At 41.1% G+C, this 21,167-nt stretch overlaps 2 protein-coding genes across 5 annotated transcripts; both read right to left on the bottom strand.

Moving 5' to 3' along the window:
• Positions 1–3,509: 3,509 nt before the first annotated feature.
• Positions 3,510–12,054, bottom strand: LOC149979079 (uncharacterized). Of its 4 annotated transcripts, none has more exons than XM_036936992.2 (4): positions 11,965–12,054; positions 8,359–8,462; positions 7,623–7,767; positions 3,510–6,941 (listed from the first exon to the last, which is right to left on the bottom strand). In XM_036936992.2, the coding sequence occupies exons 3-4, from the start codon at positions 7,757–7,759 to the stop codon at positions 3,875–3,877; spliced, it is 3,204 nt and encodes a 1,067-aa protein (XP_036792887.2). In that variant the 5' UTR covers positions 7,760–7,767; positions 8,359–8,462; positions 11,965–12,054; the 3' UTR covers positions 3,510–3,874. The 4 variants fall into 4 exon arrangements, with proteins under 4 accessions (XP_036792887.2, XP_021478401.3, XP_036792885.2 ...); XM_021622726.3 differs by lacking the exon at positions 11,965–12,054 and adding an exon at positions 11,728–11,817; XM_036936990.2 differs by lacking the exons at positions 8,359–8,462; positions 11,965–12,054 and adding an exon at positions 11,728–11,809.
• On the bottom strand, positions 11,317–16,024 carry LOC110537018 (uncharacterized). Its single transcript, XM_036936996.2, has 3 exons — positions 15,804–16,024; positions 15,003–15,165; positions 11,317–14,703 (listed from the first exon to the last, which is right to left on the bottom strand). The coding sequence occupies exons 2-3, from the start codon at positions 15,155–15,157 to the stop codon at positions 12,990–12,992; spliced, it is 1,869 nt and encodes a 622-aa protein (XP_036792891.1). The 5' UTR covers positions 15,158–15,165; positions 15,804–16,024; the 3' UTR covers positions 11,317–12,989.
• Positions 16,025–21,167: the final 5,143 nt, after the last annotated feature.

The raw sequence follows: 21,167 nt of genomic DNA, 5'->3' as shown, positions 1-21,167 counted from the left end.
AGAGACATGGCTACGTCCTCAGAGCCATGGCTACGTCCTCAGAGCCATAGACATGTCCTCAGAGCCATGGATATGTCCTCAGAACTGGAGATATGTCCTCAGAGCTGGAGATATGTCCTCAGAGTGGTGGATACATCCTCAGAGCCATGGCTACATCCTCAGAGCCATGGATATGTCCTCAGAACTGGAGATATGTCCTCAGAGCTGGAGATATGTCCTCAGAGCTGGAGATATGTCCTCAGAGTGGTGGATACATCCTCAGAGCCATGGCTACATCATCAGAGCCATGGATATGTCCTCAGAGCTAGAGATATGTCCTCAGAGCTGGAGATATGTCCTCAGAGTGGTGGATACATCCTCAGAGCCATGGCTACATCCTCAGAGCCATGGACACGTCCTCAGGGCCGTGGATACATCCTTCAGTCTCTCTGCTTGCCTGCTGGGGACGGGTCTCTGAACCCTGGAGGGAAACAGAGGTATTTTTACCTCTCAGTTGTTCATCACATTATTAACCTCATGGGGGCTTTCGTAATTCTATGTTGTTGCCAATCACAGGAAGCAGAGAACTGTGAATAGCTGATGAAGTCATAAGCAGTGCTGGTTGTTTGATTCTACGCCTCTCTGATTTTAAAATGATACATGTCAAAAGGTCAGGTTGACCAAGCTTGTTTCTTGTTTACAGCCTAGTTTAGATACAGTAGGACTATTTACACCTGCTTAACCATGTTCATGATTGCCGGTACCATAGTGCATGCAAGCCAAAGCTTTTATTCTAATAATTTATAAAACCACCTATCACAGTTTTATTTAATTAATAATTTGGACAAAAATTTGACGGCGCCTGTCTTTCCCACTCATTTGGGATAGAGGCATATAACTGGATCCACTGATATGGGACATGGACTCTTCTCAACACGCTTAGCCTCTGGCCTGAAAAGTGGCAGCTAGATCCTAAAAAGGGAATGTGCGTGTTAGCAGGCATGCAGGGCAGGCAGCAGTCTTGTAACTTCTTCACTGTGCATCTGTGACTTAGAGACTGCTAATATTTATTTAGAGGTAGGTGAGAAAGAGAGTGGAGTAAGGCTTCATTCATCCTCTCTCTCACACCTTTTTCTCCCTCGCTCTCACTCTTTGTCACTCTCTCTCTCTCTCTCAGCCAGCTGGCGTACGTCTGGCCTGAACAGGCCATTAGTCTCAGGTGAATGTTGGGGCATGCAGGGCTGCTGAAGGTTCACACCCCTTGCTAAGTGATAATTATTGCAACTTATCACATCTTACACTCCCATTGGATCATTCTCTCGTATGCAGGCTATATGACTGACGAATGGTTTTACTGTTAGTGACGTCATCAACATGATCACCCTTTTCATCATTGTTGTCATTATCATAATCCTCTTCTTCATCAGCATCATTATCATGTGTGTCGTCTCTTAGCCCATACTGTAGGTTTTACTATTTGGTGTCCTCAAACTATCCGAAAGACAACTCTGAAGTTAATCTTAAAGCCTACTTCCCAATTCCCTCAAAACTTCAACAACAAAAATCTAAGTAATATACAATAGAGCACTGTACATCAAATTGAGATTTCAATTTGTCTCCCGTTATGTTGCATGCCTTCAAGCATCTGCGACACAGGATGTGGACTTCACAGGATGATTTCCCAGTTTTTCTCCCTTGAACTTTCGCTCCAGCCTCTTTATGCAGCCATCAGCAGTCTCTTCTTTTTGATGCCCTGCTCTGCTCTGCTCGCTGTTCTGTGCATTTTACTGCGTGCATATGAAATCAAATGTGGCGTCTCTTCAAGTGAGCCTCCATAATCCCTAAGTGCATTATGGGAACACTGCAGTGAGACATGCAAAGTGACAGTGGTGGCTCTGAATATTGTACGCTTTATCTAGTTCCCCTCGGTGGCCTTCTTCCTCCTTCACTCTTCCAGATGTACTTAACCTATTTCCACCCCACAATCCTCCTGCATATGAATTCCATTATAGTTAGTTTAATGTTCAAGAGCACATTTTTTTAATTTTCAAAGTCATATTGCTGCTGATTTTATATTACCTGGTCTCATTTAAAAGTTTTGATAAGAAATGAAAAAGTGGAAATGGTTCGGAACAAAATGATGCAGATTTACCCATGAGGTATTACATATTACTTTGTAAAGTTTCAGAAGCTGACTGTATAAATATTGTATTGCCGACTTGCAAGCATCCAGTTTAGAGCACAGTGTAACCCAAATAAAACTATGCAAATAAAATGAAGCCAAAAGTCCTATTTTGCCTGTAGAGACTGACACAATTGCAATACTGAGCACAAATGCATTTTATAATTTAGGAATGACATTTAATTTATTTGTTTGTAGACCTCAATCTGATTTTTCATCAACTCCATTTTCCCCTAATGGGCTTAGCTCATCCCATGCTTCAAACTTTTGATTATATTTCAATTTGCAAAGGCCATATTGTGGTAAGAGGCAAATTAAACAACCATAATAAAACATTGACATTTGTAAAATAAAATGTTTCACTTTGTTGTTGAAGTCCAACCCATCAAGGTGAGGTTAAGAGCCATGGCCCAGAGTCACCAAGGCACTAAAGGTTCTCTGTATTGATGGTTTGGTTTAGTTTGAAATCATGATTTGGGTAATCTTAACATGTTTGATATTACCCTCCTGTGGGTGCTAAGGACTGGCTATTCCGTATTCCATTTATTTTACACCTAGGGTGTCTCTGTGATCTATTCATGCATTGCAGTGGTGGAAAAAGTACCCAATTGTCATACATTAATAGAAAATGTAAAAAGTAATGTAGTGAAGTAAAAGTTGTCAAAAATAGAAAAGTACTGATACCCCAAAAAACTACTTAAGTAGTACTTAAGTATTTTTACTTAGTGTAAGTACTTTATACCACTGTGCAGATGATTGGTTCTGTCCTTATGCCCTGCTTTCCCATGGAACTACATATTACACATGTTCAATGTTCTCTCATGTTACATGAAGATGTGTTGCATAATAATAGCCTGGAACAGAAACATGTCAAAGGGTGAACACCAAAAGTTTGCCCAAATGCCAGATGATCTGGTCCATCTTTAGCCCAGTGGTCCTGTCTAAATGGTTGTATTTGGACAGAATGTTGATTAATTCGTTTTTTGTGTTAGAAATGCCTGTCCTGAATTCAGATCTGTCATGTGTGCTCCCTCTCCGTCCTCTAGGTCACCAGGCTGCTCGTTATAGCGCTGGACTCACCTGGACTCCAACACCTCCTTGATTACCTGCCCTACATGTGTCACTCCCTGTGGTTCCTTCCCCAGGTGTCATTGTTTCTGTTCCAGTGTCATGTCTGTGCATGTTTCTTGTTTTGTATTAAGTTGCGTTTATTTATTTAAACACTCACTCCCTGAACTTTCTTCCCAACTCTCAGCGCACATCGTTACAAGATCCCAGTTCAGTCCTGGTGAACACTCTGGCAATTTGAGAGAAACCTTCAACATTGATGTTACTTTAGCAATTAATATGATAATTCAATTATATTTATTAATCCCAGATGGATAAAGTGTTCGTCAATCAAGCACTAATTTAGTCACAAAGACAACCAGCAACAATAGAAGTAGCAACAACAGCAGGTAGAAAACAACAACATTTCAGTCAATAGAATAGAAATAATTAGTTTAGGTTAGATTTAAAGTTTCCAAGAGCAATGTAAACCACGTGTTACACTCTTCATCCACCCCAACCTCCTCTCTGCAGCAGAGAATTCTGCTAGTCTCACTCCAATGTGTCCAGTAATAAGACATTTAACCAGTATGTATATTGACATGAAGTAAAAATAGTATAGGATCAAATACATATCTGATCAGTTGACGTACATGTTATAATGTTCTACTGTATGTCTGTTTCCTTCTTCGTGTTAGGATCCAGAGTGTCTGACTTGAGGTACTGCCAGGAGTTGCTCCATTCTGCCTGGGGCAGTTCAACCCCATGGAGTTGCATGTGGTGTTTGGGGCTGTTGTGTATGAGAGGCTCTGTGCCCTGGTTAAGCTGATGTGGGTGATTTGGTTTTGAGAGTCTCCATGATTGTTTCCACCGGTCCAGTGATACTGAGTTGTTGGATTCTGGGGCGACAGATAACCTCCAAGACTCTGCCCAGTCCTCCAACTGCTGCTGGTGCTGCTGTGTCTTCCAAGATTCAGACCATTCATTCTGAGGCATGCTGTTTTCAGCATGATCGACACCCAGGCACTTGTAAGTCTTATGCTTATTGGACAAAAACACAAAATCATTTTGGGCTTTTGTGTTGTTTTTTGACAGATTCGGACAATCAATTTCTTCGAGCTCTGCCTGGGACTGAGGTTGATTTTTCAAAGATTTCCAGGACTCTACCACTTCTGGTGAGGACATAATGTTTTCATCAAGCTGGGAGATCAACAGATCCTTGAACAGCTTGTGTTTTAGTGATACAGGGAGAAACTGACGATTCTGGGAGTATATAGAGGCCCTGTATGAGTGATGTTCATGACAAGAACTCCAGGACTCATGCCAATCCTTCAGATATGGATTGTTGTTTTGAACATTGTTACCTGCGACCTTCCAAGATTCTGTCCAACCTGGTAAGAAGCCATCGGGCTGTACTCTTTCTGTAATCATCTTGTTCTCAGTATGCTGCTTGTGTAAAGGCTTGAGTGTCTTCCATGCATCCTCCCACTCCGGAAGGTTTACTTTGTTATCCAAACGCTTAGCATTCAGTAGTTTGTTGCTTTGTTCCCGGCTGAAAGCTGGCCATCCCTGCTGCCAGGATGTTGTTTGTGTGTGCAGTAAGCGACTGAATAGCAGTGGTCGACACTTGAAGGGCTTTGCCCATTCATTGAAAGGTAGGTTTCTGTCCTGCTTAAACACCCTCCACCATTTTTTTCCAGATGGGACTTCCTTCTGTGGGGGCTTCAGGATTTTCCAGGAATCACCCCAGATTGCCTGGTTAAGATTATATTTGTAAGGCTGAGGATATGATGGTGTGCTGGCTTTCAGCATCTTGGGTGAGGTGGGGCTCTCATCCTCTGGCTTGAACCTCCATGATTCTGCCCAATCATTCAAAGGAATCTCTATTAGATGTGACAAATTATTAGAGGAATCAGAATGGCTATATTTTTCCTCCTCCTCCTCCTGTGTCGTAGTGTATTGGGTAGGCTTGATGGTCTTCCAGCATTCAGACCATTCATTCTGGACCATACAGTCAACACTCAAAAAACATTCAGTCTTATGCCTTGAGAAAAATACAACATCCCTTTGGGGTTTTAAGTCATTTCTATTTAGGTTCGTCCAAGATATCTTCCAGGAATCCGCCCATTTTGTTGAAGGATGTTGTTGTTCATCTTTACCTGCTACAGCTTGCGCAGTTGACACTTTCCAAGACTCATGCCAGTTTGAGAAAGGTGTGTTAAGCTTGTAGAACTGAAAAGGCAGTGGGACATGGGACATTTCCAACACTGATTCAGTTTCTTCTGAATCTGACTGAGGATAAGGTTTCACAGATTTCCAGGACACAATCCACTCGTATGAAGATGGGATTTCCTCATCAAGCTGGGAGCTCAACAGCTCATTGGTCAGCAAGCATTTTGACATCATCATAGCATGATGACAGTACTGGAAGTCCATAAAGGACTTGCAACAGTGGTGTTCTTGGCACAAACTCCAGGACTCATGCCAATCATTCCAATATGGATTGCTGTTCTGTTTCCAAGATTCTTTCCAACCTGGCAAGAAAGTATGTTGGGGAGGCATGGGGGTCTTCCAGGATTTAGACCATTCACTCTGAGGCATGCTGTCAACACCCCGGAACCTTTGGGTCTTGTACTTATTTGAGAAAAACACAACATCTCTTTGGGCATTTGTGTCATTTTGATGCTGACTACATATCTTCCAGGAACCTTTCCATCCATCTTCAATTGCTTCATTATTTGCAGTTGACACTTTCCAAGACTTGTGCCAGTTTGAGAAAGGTGTGTTAAGCTTGTGGAACTGGAAATGCAGTGGCACATGGGACATTTCTACCTTTAATTCAGTCCCTTTGGGCTCTGACTCGGACTCTTGGTACTGGGGCTGAGATTTCACAGATTTCCAGGACTCTATCCAATCTGATGAAGATGGGATATCCTCATCAAGCTGAGAGATCAACAACTCATCAGACAACACATGTTTTGACATCAACTGGGAGTCTATGGGGGCCTTGTACCAGTGGTGGTCTTGGCACAAACTCCAGGACTCGTGCCAATCCCTCAGATATCGGCCACTGTTTTGGACATTTTCACCTGCGACCTTCCAAGATTCTGTCCAGCCTGGGAAGAAGGCTTTGAGCTGTACTGTTTCTGTAATCATCTGGTTCTCAATGTGTTGCTTGGATAAAGATTTGGATGTCTTCCAAGCGTCCTCCCACCCTAGAAGGTTTACTTCGACATCCAAAGGCTTAGCTTTCAATAGTTTGATGCTTTGTTCCCAGCTGAACACTGGCCATCCTCGCTGCCACCACTCTGTTTGCTGGTGAAGGATGAAACTGAATAACAGTGGTCGACACTTGAAGGGCCTTGCCCATTCGCTGAGAGGTAGGTATCTATCTGGCTTCAAATCCCTCCACCATTTTTCCTCAGGTTGGACTTCCTGCTCTGGGGGCTTCAGGCTCTTCCATGACTCATCCCAGCCTCCGGCTGGTTTGAGAACTTGGTGCTTTGCCTTCTTGGGTGGTTTCTTTTTGGGTGGTGGTGGTGGGGATGGAGCAGGTTTGGGAATCTTTGGTGGTGGTACCACCTTAAACATGGCTCTTTCGATGTCAGCGTCAATGTCTGGGATCACCGCAACCTTTCTGAAGTCAGATATGTTGCTGCCCTTTCCCTTCGTCTCCGCTGCCGTATGGGTTCCATTTGTGTTCGCCAGGCGAGACTGCCACTTTTTGTAAAGCCTGTGGAAGACAGCACCACAGCAGGGTACATTTTTTAAATAATAACACAATAATATTAAACTGCCCTTATACTATAGGTTGTTATTCAATAGTCACTTTTTAAAAACAATTAAATCTGTTTTTTTTAATCAAATCCAGCATGAACTGTTGTAATGCATTGCATTACATATTATAAACTGGTTGGTTCGAACCCTGAATGCTGATTGGCTGACAGCTGTGGTACATCAGACCGTATATTAATGGGTGACAAATGACAAAAATGTATTTATACTGCTCTAATTACGTTGGTAAGCAGTGTATAATAGCAATCAGGCACCTCAGAGGTTTGCGGTAATTGGCCAACATACCACAGCTAAGGCCTATATCCAGGCACTCCACGTTGAGTCTTGCTTAAGAACAGCCCTTAGTTGTGGTATATTGGCCATATACCACACCTCCTCGGGCCTTATTGCTTTATCAACGTGTTATGACTGACAAAGCTGTTCCTATAGGTCCCTGGCCATTCAAAGATTGACATGCGTTAAGAAAGAGTGGTTAAGGATATGATGCCACACATTCTTAAGAAATATGCATTTGAATCCAAACCATGAATATAGTCGATGTACTTTGAAGTGATAGTTCACTTTTTGGAAGAAAATTAATTTTGAGAAAGGTTCATGTGAGTCATATGTTCAGTCTTACCCATTCAAGGCACTCTTTCCTTGTCTCTCCTTTTCCAGTTGTCCCTTCTGACTGAACTGCTTAGCTCTGTTCTCCCATTGGTTCCTGAGCTGGAAGTTGTCGTACACTGTCCCTTTATCCCTGTCTGACGACATCATGCCACCTCCTGATAGGAAAACACATTGCGTGTATAACACCATTTTAGTGTAGCCCAGACACTGGTATGAATGAATGAATTACATAAATATTAAGGCTCGTATAAGTTCAAGAGTATAAGAGTTCAGGTTCAAGAGTCATTTGGCCCCCCCCCCCCCAAAAAAAGGCATGTCTACCCGGTGCAAACAATAATACAGGAATAAAAAAAACTACCATTTTAAAGCTCTAAATGTATCAAATATGTTTTTACAGTCAAAGTGCAGTGTAAAAGCCCATGTAAGTGCCCATAAAAGATGCAGCTATTTTTGGGAGAGCAACAGCTGTTCCATGGACACCATAAACAGCCACTAAAGCTAATACAAGCTAGCTAGTTGGAATAAAACAAAATAACTGGTTTTGAATTTCACTAACTTTATGATCCAAAACAAAGACTAGCTAGCTCTTACTTCTTGGCCAGGGCTCCTGTGAAAAAAATAGATTATTTTCCCAATGTCACTGGTCTGGATAAAGAACGATAGATATATAAATCTTCCTCCCTTGCTCCATTAGTGTGTGTACAGCGCACGATTTCTGGTCTGTGTGACTTGCCAAACTGACTCACCCCCTGTGCTATAATTGGCTGAGAAACTGAAGCTTCAGTCATGGGATGAATCCAATCCCAGGTTGTGGTATATACTGTAGATTCATTACGAAGAAACAGTTCCACTGAAAGAGGAGAAAAGTTAAATATCATAAGGCCATGCCATGAGTTCTATGTAGCCTATGATGCTGAAGAAAAATGATATTTCAAAATTCAGGAGAAGTGAAATTGAAAGTATTTGTTTAAATAATAACCTCAATCTCACTTCCATTATTTTCCCTAATATTCTTAGCTCTTCCCATACTACAAACTGGTATTGTATTTCAATTTGCAAAAGCATTGAGTTCAGGGGCCTTAAATAACCACAATACTGATATTTGTAGAGTAAACTCATTCATTCTGTAATCCACTATATGTTATAAATTGTAAAATCAATGTCTCTTGGATAAAAATGGCTTATATGTCTCTGTGTCAGGTCTGGATGGCTCTGTGCTCTATTTAAACCACGGTGACTGATCTATTTTTACAGGATTGGATGGTTTTGTCATGCCGTCACTATGACAAGTGCTCACTGGGTTCCCTAAAACACTCCAACTTTGAGTCCATGTGGTGTGCTGTTCATGGGACAAGTGGCCCAGTAGACATTCTTGGAATTCATATCCCAGTGAACAACCTCGTCAGAACTTTCAGGACAAATTTGCCAAACAAGGCATACATTTTTCAATTGACATTAATACATGTTGTCTTGTCTAAAATCTCTTCCATAGGTTTTTTTTTTCCAAACGTTGTGATCAAAAGAATATTCACATTTGTTCCATATAATTTGAGAGTATTCCAAATAGAATATATGCATGATTATGTAATATGGGGGATTTAAATTATACATATAGATAGCTGCTCCTGCTGACTACACCATTTAACGTGATTATTTTGCTTTTAAAAGGTAGCATAGAGGGAAGGTCCTCAAGCCAAAACAATTTAAGAATAGAGCAGTGAAAAAAAAAAAACTTGAAATGTGTACTGAATCACAGAAAGTGCACTACACAGTAGTATCACAAAATGGATTATAATTGAATTAACAAATATTTAAAGTGCAACTGAGCGCCAGAACCCACTTCTCTGGTTGAAAATGAACTGTGGCATCGATTTCAGTCAGAAACATTTATTCCAGTACCAACATTTACCAAATCTGTAAGTAGGATAATTGGTCATATATAATAGTTCATATATATATGCCAAAACAGAGTTGTGTGAGATGTGTAACAGAGGATGTCAAAACTTAACATGAGGGTTGGGTTGTGATTTAAATCCTGCCCCCATTGGCTCACTGCATGGCAGTCTAATCACGACTGGCAGTAATCAAATCCTCCGGATAACAGCTGCCCAGTGTGCTGCAGTTCACGCTATCCAATCACTCACCAGGATCAACTTACCCACCCATTTATTTACAGACAGCCGAACTAACCATTAGCACACAACACCTTGGACTTGTTTAGACAATACAGTGGGGCAAAAAAGTATTTAGTCAGCCACCAATTGTGCAAGTTCTCCCACTTAAAAAGATGAGGCCTGTAATTTTCATCATAGGTACACTTCAACAATGACAGACAAAACGAGAAAATAAGTATTTGGTCAATAACAAAAGTTTCTCAATACTTTATTATATACCCTTTGTTGGCAATGACAGAGGTCAAACGTTTTCTGTCAGTCTTCACAAGGTTTTCACACACTGTTTCTGGTATTTTGGCCCATTCCTACATGCAGATCTCCTCTAGAGCAGTGGTGTTTTGGTGCTGTTGCTGGGTAACACGGACTTTCAACTCCCTCCAAAGATTGTCTATTGGGTTGAGATCTGGAGACTGGGTAGGCCACTCCAGGACCTTGAAATGCTTCTTATGAAGCCACTCCTTCGTTGCCCTGGTGGTGTGTTTGGGATCATTGTCATGCTGAAAGACCCAGCCACGTTTCATCTTCAATGCCCTTGCTGATGGTAGGCTTTGTTACTTGGTCCCAGCTCTCTGCAGGTCATTCACTAGGTCTCCCCATGTGGTTCTGGGATTTTTGCTCACCGTTCTTGTGATCATTTTGACCCCACGGTGTGAGATCTTGCGTGGAGCCCCAGATCGAGGGAGATTATCAGTGGTCTTGTATGTCTTCCATTTCCTAATAATTGCTCCCACAGTTGATTTCTTCAAACCAAGCTGCTTACCTATTGCAGATTCAGTCTTCCCAGCCTGGTGCAGGTCTACAATTTTGTTTCTGGTGTCCTTTGACAGCTCTTTGGTCTTGGCCATAGTGGAGTTTGGAGTGTGACTGTTTGAGGTTGTGGACAGGTCTTTTATACTGATAACAAGTTCAAACAGGTGCCATTAATACAGGTAACGAGTGGAGGACAGAGGAGCCTCTTAAAGAAGAAGTTACAGGTCTGTGAGAGCCATAAATCTTGCTTGTAGGTGACCAAATTCTTATTTTCCACCATAATTTGCAAATAAATTCATTAAAAATCCTACGTGATTTTCTGGATTTTTTTTCATTTTGTCTGTCATAGTGTACATATGATGAAAATTACAGGCCTCTCTCTCATCTTTTTAAGTGGGAGAACTTGCACAATTGGTGGCTGACAATACTTTTTTACCCCACTGTATATACGTTTAAGATGGTCACAAATGTTATTTTGAAAGAATATACATGTTTGTTTTTTGAAACAGCATTGGCTTTCAAACATCCTCACATTTGTGAGCTAACATTAGCATCACAAACAATTTTCATTAAAGAAAGCTACATCTAGAATGCAGGAAATCCAGTACGCTCGAGGCTTCCCTGACCAATCACGTTGACATGCTGCATCGCACAGTTGATAAGCCAGTTTGAGGGGGGGGGGGGGGGGTGACTGAAGAGGTGCAAAAATAACACACCCACATTGAACCACAACTCCAAGACACAAATCGAATGTCTTAATGAGTAACGAAAAATCCCAGGTGGAATTGGCAAGTTCAGCCCCTCTTTAATGTTATTACAAGCAATATTTAGTTATTTTAAGGTTACAGTTGTGTGTCTAGTACAACAGGGCATTCATGTAAGACTTCAGTGTTTAAATGCAATGTTCAATTAAGGCTAGTAAAAGTCTCTCAAAGCACAGCAACTATAGACAGGTTGGTTGTTTCGCAACCAGCACATGCAGCACTATGGGGCAAAAAACAGTTGACTTAGATTGAATAAATATAATTGACTTGTCAATGTTTATTGAAAACACAGTTACACATGAGCACTTGTCTCAAATACATGGCTATTGTTGGTTTGCTAGCTAGCAAATTTGCCATATTAGCATTGACATGAAATCAGTCAAAACACCTTAACAAGACACATATCAAGATGAAACTAGTCACTTACGATTCCCCACAGGCAGTTTGTCATTGTTGGAAGCTGTCTGGCCATCCAGAAATCACCATTGAAACGTACAAATCATTTGTGAGGTTATCAGCTAACCCATCTATAGTGCACACACAGCAAACTGTATTAAGTGTAACAAAAAATGCATTCATCACTCTCAAAAATGTCTGAAAGACTTTAAAGTGCTACATGCATGGAATAGCCAAGCCCACAAACACAAAAAAAAACAAGAATTACCTTTGCTGACTGTCTCCAAGTCCTCACAGACACTGATCCGACAAGATGTACTCAGAATTTCACAATAAACACAGAGACTAGATATAATTATTTTCAACTGTGATTGGGAGTTCAGTCCATAGGCTAGAGCTAGTCTGGGACTTGGAGGTAGCAGCGGCTCTTTTTTCCTCTTCCTGGTTGGCAGGAAATGCAGCCATTTTAAGATAACAGGAGGAGACGCATGCTCCGCAGTCACACCTGCAATCAATTAAGACAAAACACAAAGAATCAGTTCGAACAGACCAATAGGAGGCATGTAACATGACTATGTTACTTAACTCAACAATATCAGCTACACCCTGTCACATCCTTGCCCACTTAAAAATAAAATGTGTCCCACATTTGCTGATATCAAACACTACATATCTGAAAAGGAAGCTTCTTCAGGTTTCTTGAGGTCAACTAGTGCAGCTCTGTCAGTTTGGGTCATGATGGGAGTAGGAACTGCCTACAGTCAGAGACGGAGGAGGAAGTGAAACATCTCACTCCTTCCTTTTTTCTGGTTCATATACAGTACAGTCAATTACCTAATTATACCAGACCCGAGAGCCACTCCTTAATAAGTAGACCGGAACTGTGACCCTTTTCTTCAATGGTAAACGGCCTGAATAAGACTTCTTCATTTATCCACCATCTTTTCTAAAGTTTATCTGCTGACAAAAACATTACCCAAGGGCCCTCAGCCCACAATCTCCCCCAGCCTAATCCCATCTGCATACATACACTTTACAAAATCCTTGCCATAACATCTTGCTTTTTACCAGCCTTATTTTCCATCCCTTTACTTTCCTCTCCTTTCCTTTCCTCACATGTCCCATCACACACTGTTAACAGTTTTCTTCGAATTTGGTCTTTAAAAAGTTACTTTAAGTTAATTAGGTTATAATGCATGGTTGTCATCGTTTTCATGTCTTAACCTAAATGTGTTGTGTTGTTTATTTGTGTGCAATGTTTGCTTGCTTCATGGCTGTCATGGTAATTAAGTCCTATTGTCCCCAGTCCGTATTGTGTCCAAGAAAACAAAGAAACAAAAACAAAAAACAAAACAAAAAAAGCCCTCCGCCCCTTTTCCTTAGATGGGAAAAAAGTTGTTTTGACATCTGGGAGTCCATAGAAACCTTCCACCAGCGATGTTCTTGGCAGAAACTCCACGAGTCACGCCAATCCTTCAGACTTGGAGGATTATTTTGAACATTGTCACCAGAGAGCCTCCTTGCCTCTCTCCAACCTGTCAAGGCTTTGGGCTTTACTGTCTCTGTAACCGTCAAGTCCTCAGTGTGCTGCTTGGCTAAAGGTTTGGGCGTCTTCCAAGCATCCCCCCATTCTGTAAGATTTACATTGTCATCCAAAGGCTTAGCATTCAATCGTTTATCACTTTGTTCCTCTGTGAACTCTGGCCATTCCTGCTCCCAAGCCTCGAGAGATACTTGTTCTTTAATGTTCAACAACAGTGGTTGAGTCCTCCAGGCTTCTGACCATTTATTGACATCAAGTATGTCCGATGAAGCCTGAGTTTTTGGGGGGGCATCAAACTGCGATTTCTTGGGTGGTTCACGTTTCTTTGTGGGTGGTGTGGGTGGAGGTACCACCTTAGCATGGACTCCAAACCTGGCCTCCAAACTTGGCCTCCAAACCTGGTCTCCAAACCTGGTCTCCAAATGTGCTGCTTCAATGTCAGCATCATTGTCAAGGCTCATCACAATTTTTCTGGAGTCAGACATGTCATCGCCCGTCCCTGTCTTAACAGTTTCTGCAATCATCTGATTCTCTGTTTGCTGCTTGAGTGAAGGCTTGGACGTCCTACAAACTTTCTTCCACCATGGAAGATTTACTGTGTCATCCTGAGGAGGTGACTGTTTTATGGCAAGCAGCTTCTTCTCCTTGGGTTGTGGGGCTGGGGGCTTTGCGCTCTTGGGTGCGGAGGGCTTATTTTCCTCAGAGCTCTCCTTCCTCAGCTGAAGGAGTGGGTCATGTTTTTTCTCATGAGTTGGTGGCTCAGATTTCTGTATAGTTGATGGAGGTGCCACTTTAGACCTGAAGTTAGACATGTCGCTGCTCTTTCCTCTCTTCTCCACTGCCGTAGATGTTCTATTTCTGCTGATTGCCAAGCGATTCTGCCACTCTCTGAAAGCCTTTACTTTTTCTGTAATGCCCCTGTTTTCTGTGTGCTGCTTGGGTAAAGGCCTCGACATCTTCCAAGAATCCTTCCACTCTTTAAGGTTAACTTTGTCATCCAAAGGTTTAACTTTCAGTAGTTTGTTGCTTTTTTCCCGGCTGAACGTTGGCCATCCCCGCTGCCAGGACATTGTTTGGTCGTAAAGGATTCTACTGAACTGCAGTGGTCGACACTTAAAGGGCTTTGACCATTCACTTGGACCATTCGGTAGTTCTCTATCCCTAATACCCCTCCACCATTTTCCCTCAGATCGTCTTTGTAAGTCTTTGTATGAGAGAATGACTTTGGGCAGAGGAGGAGGTGATGGTTTAGGTGGGGAGGGCTTCTTCTGCACTGGCTTGGGGATCTCTATCTTCACCCGTCGTGGTGATTTCTTGGGAGTGGGTGGGGGTGGAGGTGGGGGCGGGGCTGCGTCTAGTGGAGGATCAAGTCTAAACCGTTTCAGTAGAGGACAATACACCATATTTCTGCCCTTTCCTTTCTTCTCCAATGCCATCAGTCGAATGTGCCGCTCTTTAATAAGCCTACGGATGAACACACAGAACCATAGCGAATTAGAAAAAAAACAACACCATACCATTATTGAGGAGATGATCAAGAATAGAGTTGAGGATGGGGAGAAAATTAGAGACAGACCACAAAACAGACCAGACCTCAACAACCCCCATGTATGTCTGTAACTCTGTCTGTCTGTCTGTCTGTCTGTCTGTCTGTCTGTCTGTCTGTCTGTCTGTGTCTGTCTGTGTCTGTCTGTCTCTGTCTGTCTCTGTCTGTCTGTCTGTCTCTGTCTGTCTGTGTATTACATTTGTTTTGTGATTTTTACCGATTCAGGTCTCTATTTTCCTGCCCCTCCTTCTCCTGCTGTCCCTTCTCACTGATCTTCTGGGCTCTGTTCTCCCAAGGGTCTCGAAGCTGGCAGGGGTCGAACGCGATTCCTTTACCAAACACAGCCCTTTTATCCCTGTCTGACGACATCATGCCACCTCCTGACAGAAGAAAAACACATAGCATGCATGACAGCATGTTAGAATTGTCCAGACACTGACATTCATTTATTGCAGATCTGTGTTGAGTGTAGTTTTAAAGGCCCAATGCAGCCGTTTTTATATCAATATCAAATCATTTCTGGGTAAAAATGAAGTACCTTACTGTGATTGTTTTCAATCAAAATGGTCAAAAAACAAAATTGCTTCTTAGCAAAGAGCAATGCCTAACTACTATTTGGCAATAGTTTTAAATTTATCATCAAATATGTTGGACTCATTGACAGAAGCTGTATTTTCCAATAAACTATGATGTACAATCATTTCTGGCACCGGTCTGATTTATTGATATGCATGCAAGCCACTCTCCAGAATAAGTGTCCATATCTACAGCAGCTATTTTTGGTAGAGCAACAACAGCTGTTCCTTGAACACCCTAAATAGCCACTGAGGCTAACACTATCTAGCTAGCTAGTACAGAAAAACAGGCCTTATCTACTTTACAGACTTTATAATCCATTACACAGACTATCTAGCCTTTACTTCTTAGCTAGGGCTCCCATAAAACAGAGATTTATATCTCAATGGGACTATTGTTCATAACTGAATGATAAATAAATAAATAAATACAATGTCCCTACCTTGCTCCTTCACTGTGAGTGGGAACGGTGTTTGTGCTTGTCTTAGACCCGCCCCCAATGCTTCGATTGGCTAAGAAACTCACTGGCATTTGAGCTGAATCAAATTATGGATTACGCCTTTAAGATTTAAATACAAGCATTTCCACATTATTTTCAAATATCCATAACACACCATAAATTCCATGCAGTTTATAACACTGAGTTTAAGGGTAATCTGAGTCCTCACCCACATTTTCCTCAAATGGTTTATGGTCTTCCCACGCTACTTACTTACAAAAGTCGTATTGAGTTCACAAATTTCAGAGAGACTTCAAATTAAAGAACCTCATTGTCAATCGTAGAGTAAAATGTATATTTTTCTTGTGGAACTTTAATACTATAGTCCACTATTACACTTAACCTGACTTAACTTTAAATCAGAGATCATACATGATAGTGTTTAGTCTTTCATTGTTTTTACATCTTGACTTTGTTTTTTGCGTGTAAATCTCTGTGATTTTTTTTGTTATATTTACATTTTACAATTGATCCCTTATTCAATTATTTGCCAGCTTGCGGTGTGGCTGTGATCTCTAAAAGTGGAACTGACAGCATTTTAGCAACATTAAATCTTATTCAAATCTGTTCATATAGATATGGTCATTTTCACATTTTCATACATTCATAGAATGTTTGGGAATGGTGTATAGTAAGGCATTTTGGAAAATTCTATGCTTGCTTGCAGATGTGCAGAATATGCTGCGACCCTAATCAAAAAGTATTTAATAACGCAAAATAACTAAATGTTTTTGCGCTGTATGGATCACCGGTGCAGTTGAATGCAGCATTGCTTTATGGTGCATTCAAAATGTCTTGTAGTTGAGTAGCCAGCCTAGGCTACTGCTCAAATGTTGCTGTAATTGGCCTACATGTTTCTCTTTTGCATGGTGTTTAGTTGCAGGTTTTGTTTTTTGGTTATTCATTGTCAAACTTTAAAAACTGAAGCCAGACTGTAACATTAAAGTAGCCTAGCTATGACTGTGGCATGTGTCTGTACACTTTCCATCTGCTGCGCGCTGTTAATGGAACACAGGAAAGCCTCAATTGAAGTTGAATTCACAGATGCAAGCGCATCAGGCTGTAATTTCATAAAGTAGATGACTGAACTGTTGACTCATTTATACTCACTTGAGTGTTCTATTTGGCCCACGGGCCTTGTGTTTGACACATGTGCCCTAGCCTATTAGCCACGTTATGATTGACTTGGGATCAATGCCCTTGCTAGTTTGATTGTATTGACATACACAGTCTTAGTTACAGTCGTCCGTTTTTGTTCAACATTTTTGAGTCATTGAAACTGCAACGGTGCAGCAAACAACAATTTACCACCTGATTGCAATATTTTTTGGACTACCAAGAAATGTATTGGTGAATCATGTTAATTATGCATTAAACTGCATCCATCTATTCTTCCAACAATACCTTACTGTACATCATGTGATTTTTTTGTCAAATAGAACGCCTACAAACACATGAAAATAATTTTCAACCAAGCAGGTGGCAACGCAAAAGTCAGAAATAACGATATAATAAATGCCTTACCTTTGAAGAGCTTCTTCTGTTGGCACTCCAAAATGTTCCAAAAAAATCACAAATGGTACTTTTGTTCGATAATGTCCTTCTTTATATCCCCAAAATGTCCATTTATTTGGCGCGTTTGATTCCGAAATACACCAGTTCCATCTTGCCCAACATGACTATAAAGAATCTAATAAGTTACCTGTAAACTTGGTCCAAACATTTCAAACAACGTTCCTAATCCAACCTCAGGTCTCCTAAAACGTAAATAATCGATAAAATTAAGACAGGATAAACTGTTTCCAATACCGGATGAAAACAACGTGAAGTGCGTTCCAGTTCAAGCGCACCAAACAATAGAGTCCACATGGAGTGACACTTGCAAAGAACAGCCATGCATCTTCATTTCTCAAAAGAAAAACATAAACCAATTTCTAAAGACTGTTGACATCTAGTGGAAGTCATAGGAACTGCAACCAGGTTCCTATTAAATAGTGCTTCCCGTAGAAATCCATTGGGAAATACTATGACCTAAATTTTTTGTTTGTCCTTGGGGTTTTGCCTGCAAAATCAGTTCTGTTATACTCACAGACATTATTTTAACAGTTCTAGAAACTTTAGAGTGTTTTCTATCCATATCTACCAGTACATATGGATAGCTTCTGGGCCTGAGTAACAGGTAGTTTACTTTGGGCACGCTTTTCATCCGGACGTGAAAATACTGCCCCCTATCCCTAAGAAGTTGGTTTTGAAGCGTAAACTGGGAATTTGATATTTTTGACTGATATTATGATTGTCTGTTTGTTTCATATCTGCAAAGTAGTTAAAACGCTGTCTGTTCCAATTCAAGGCCTAGATGCCTCTGTGGCTTATTTTTGCCTTACAGAGTTATGGTTTTGCCATAAACGGTTTTGTCATGTGGCTCCCTGTAACGGAAGCTTTGTTACGTAATGATTGTAGGGACCAAAAAAATCAAAAGGTGAACACAGTGTGCAAATTTTTGATTTGATTTTATTTTTTTATTCTAAAAAAGATATACACTGCCGTTCAAAAGTTTAGGGTCACTTTGAAATGTCCTTGTTTTTGAAAGAAAAGCAAATTTTTTGTACATTAAAATAACATAAAATTCATCAGAAATACAGTTTAGACTTAATGTTGTAAATTACTATTGTAGCTACTAGTTGAGTATCTGGAGCATCAGCATTTGTGGGTTTGATTACAGGCTCAAAATGGTCAGAAACAAAGTACTTTCTTCTGAAACTCGTCAGCCTGTTCTTGTTCTGAGAAATGAAGGCTACTCCATGCGAGAAATTGCCAAGAAACTGAAGAACTCGTACAACACTGTGTACTACTCCCTTCACAGAACAGCGCAAACTAGCAAACTAACTAGCTAACCAGAATAGAAAGAGGAGTGGGAGGCCTCGGTGCACAACTGAGCAAGAGGACAAGTACATTAGAGTGTCTAGTTTGAGAAACAGACACCTCACAAGTCCTCAACTGGCAGCTTCATTAAATAGTACACGCAAAACACCAGTCTCAACGTCAACAGTGAAGAGGCGACTCCAGGATGCTGGCCTTCTAGGCAGAGTTGCAAAGAAAAAGCCAAATCTCAGACGGGCCAATAAAAACAAAAGCTTAAGATGGGCAAAAGAACACAGACACTGGACAGAGGAACTCTGCCTAGTCATTAGCTGCTCTTCCTGGGGTCCAAACACACCAAAGCACCCACATTGCATATAAAACAAAAGATAAAACAGTGAACCATGTTTGTACTGAATGAGCTAAAGATAAAACAGTACATCATATAACATCCCTACACCACCACATATCCACAACACAAAATGTTCAATACCACCATACATTAATATCACAATGTGTGCGTATGCATGTGAATGTACCTTTGTGTGTGTCTCTTCACAGTCCCCGTTGTTCCATAAGGTGTAATTTTACCTGCTTTTTAAATCTGATTCTACTGCTTCTACTCCGTTACCTGATGTGGAATAGAGTTCCATGTAGTCATGGCTCTATGTAGTACTGTGCGCCTCCCATGGTCTGTTCTGGACTTGGGGACTGTGAAGAGACCTCTGGTGGCATGTATTGTTTTGTATGCATGAGTGTCCAAGCTGTGTGCTATTATTTTAAAAAGACAGCTCAGTACATTCACCTTGTCAACACCTCTTACAAAAACAAGTAATGATCAATCTTTCTTCCACTTTGAGCCATGAGAGATTGATATGCATGTCATTATGTTATCTCTCCATGTACTTTTAAGGGCCAGCTGTGCTGCCCTGTTCTGAGCCAACTGCAATTTTCCCAAGTCCCTGTTTGTGGCACCTGACCACACTACTGAACAGTAGTCTAGGTGCGACAAAACTAGGGCCTATAGGACCTGCCTTGTTGATAGTGTTGTTAGGAAGGCAGAGCAGTGCTTTATAATGGATATACTTCTCCCTATCTTAGCTACTGTTGTATTTATATGATTTGACCATGACAGCTTTACAATCCAGGGTTACTCTAAGTAGTTTAGTAACCTCAACATGCTCAATTCCACAATATTCATTACGAGATGTAGTTGAGGTTTAGGGTTTAGTGAATGATTTGTCCCAAATAGAATGCTTTTAGTTTAGGAAATATTTAGGACCAGCTCATTCCTTGCTACCCATTCTGAAACTAACTGCAGATCTTTGTTAAGTGTTGCAGTCATTTCAGTCACTGTAGTAGCTGACGGGTACTGTTGACTAACCCCATTCCGTACAAAGTTGCACAACCCGACATTCAAACAAAGCTGCAATGAAAACTAATGGAACTGTAGCGACTGTGTTGACATCAAAATCTGGGGTGTGAACTAGGATTCTATTCAAGGATTGATTGACATGGTAATGGCCCGATAGTATTGGAGAAAAGTTGAAAAAACAGACCCCTCTGACGCTGTACGTTAAATTGTGATGTGTTATGACGTAACGTACAGCACGCAAAACACAACTCATTCTGTGTCGTACAGCCTCTCTCCACCAGGTGTAGCACTTCTCTCACAGAATAAAAACAATAAAGGGACAGGGTAAGGTGGATACCTAGTCAATTGTACAACTGAATGCATTCATTTTTTGCGTCATCACTGCAAGCCATCATGACTCTCAAAAGCCGCGACAGCCGCTGTTTACTTCTGACTATATCTTTAGCGCCGCCATAAAAATCAGATTCAAATTCAACATAAACCTTCAAATAGGTATGCAATGACACATATAAACACTTTAAAGTGTTTTATTTACATTTTAGAGGTGATAAGTTGGACAGATCGGGAGAAAAAAGCAGTTTTCCCAAATGGCTCATCTCCCACTTTCCATATCACGCAGTAGGTTTCGCTTCCCCACCCGCCATTTTTTTTAAGACCCAACGGAGCTCATTGCCTTCTTCAATCATGCAGACACAGGCAGCATGAATGTCTCGTCATTGATTTTGCTGGAAAGGGGAGAAATTGTGCTTTACAATGATATTCATATTACTGTTGACCTGGAAGTAATATGATTTTTGGGTGCTAAAATAGGGTAAATTGTACGTTAAAGCGCGATGTACAAAAGTGCGTTAGCTAACTATATAGTGTTGAGTCATCCGCATACATAGACACACTGATCTTACTCAAAGCATGTTGTTAGTAAAGATTGAAAAAGCAAGGGGCCTTAACAGCTACCCTGGGGAATTCCTGATTCTACCTGGATTATGTTTGAGAGGCTTCCATTAAAGAACACCCTCTATGTTCTGTTAGACAAGTAATTCTTTATCCACATTATAGCAGGGGGTGTAAAGCCA

The sequence above is a fragment of the Oncorhynchus mykiss genome, chromosome 12, assembly GCF_057628025.1.
Source record: "Oncorhynchus mykiss isolate SJ-2025 chromosome 12, ASM5762802v1, whole genome shotgun sequence".
NCBI lineage: Eukaryota > Metazoa > Chordata > Actinopteri > Salmoniformes > Salmonidae > Oncorhynchus > Oncorhynchus mykiss.
This window is presented reverse-complemented; position numbering and strand designations above follow the sequence as displayed.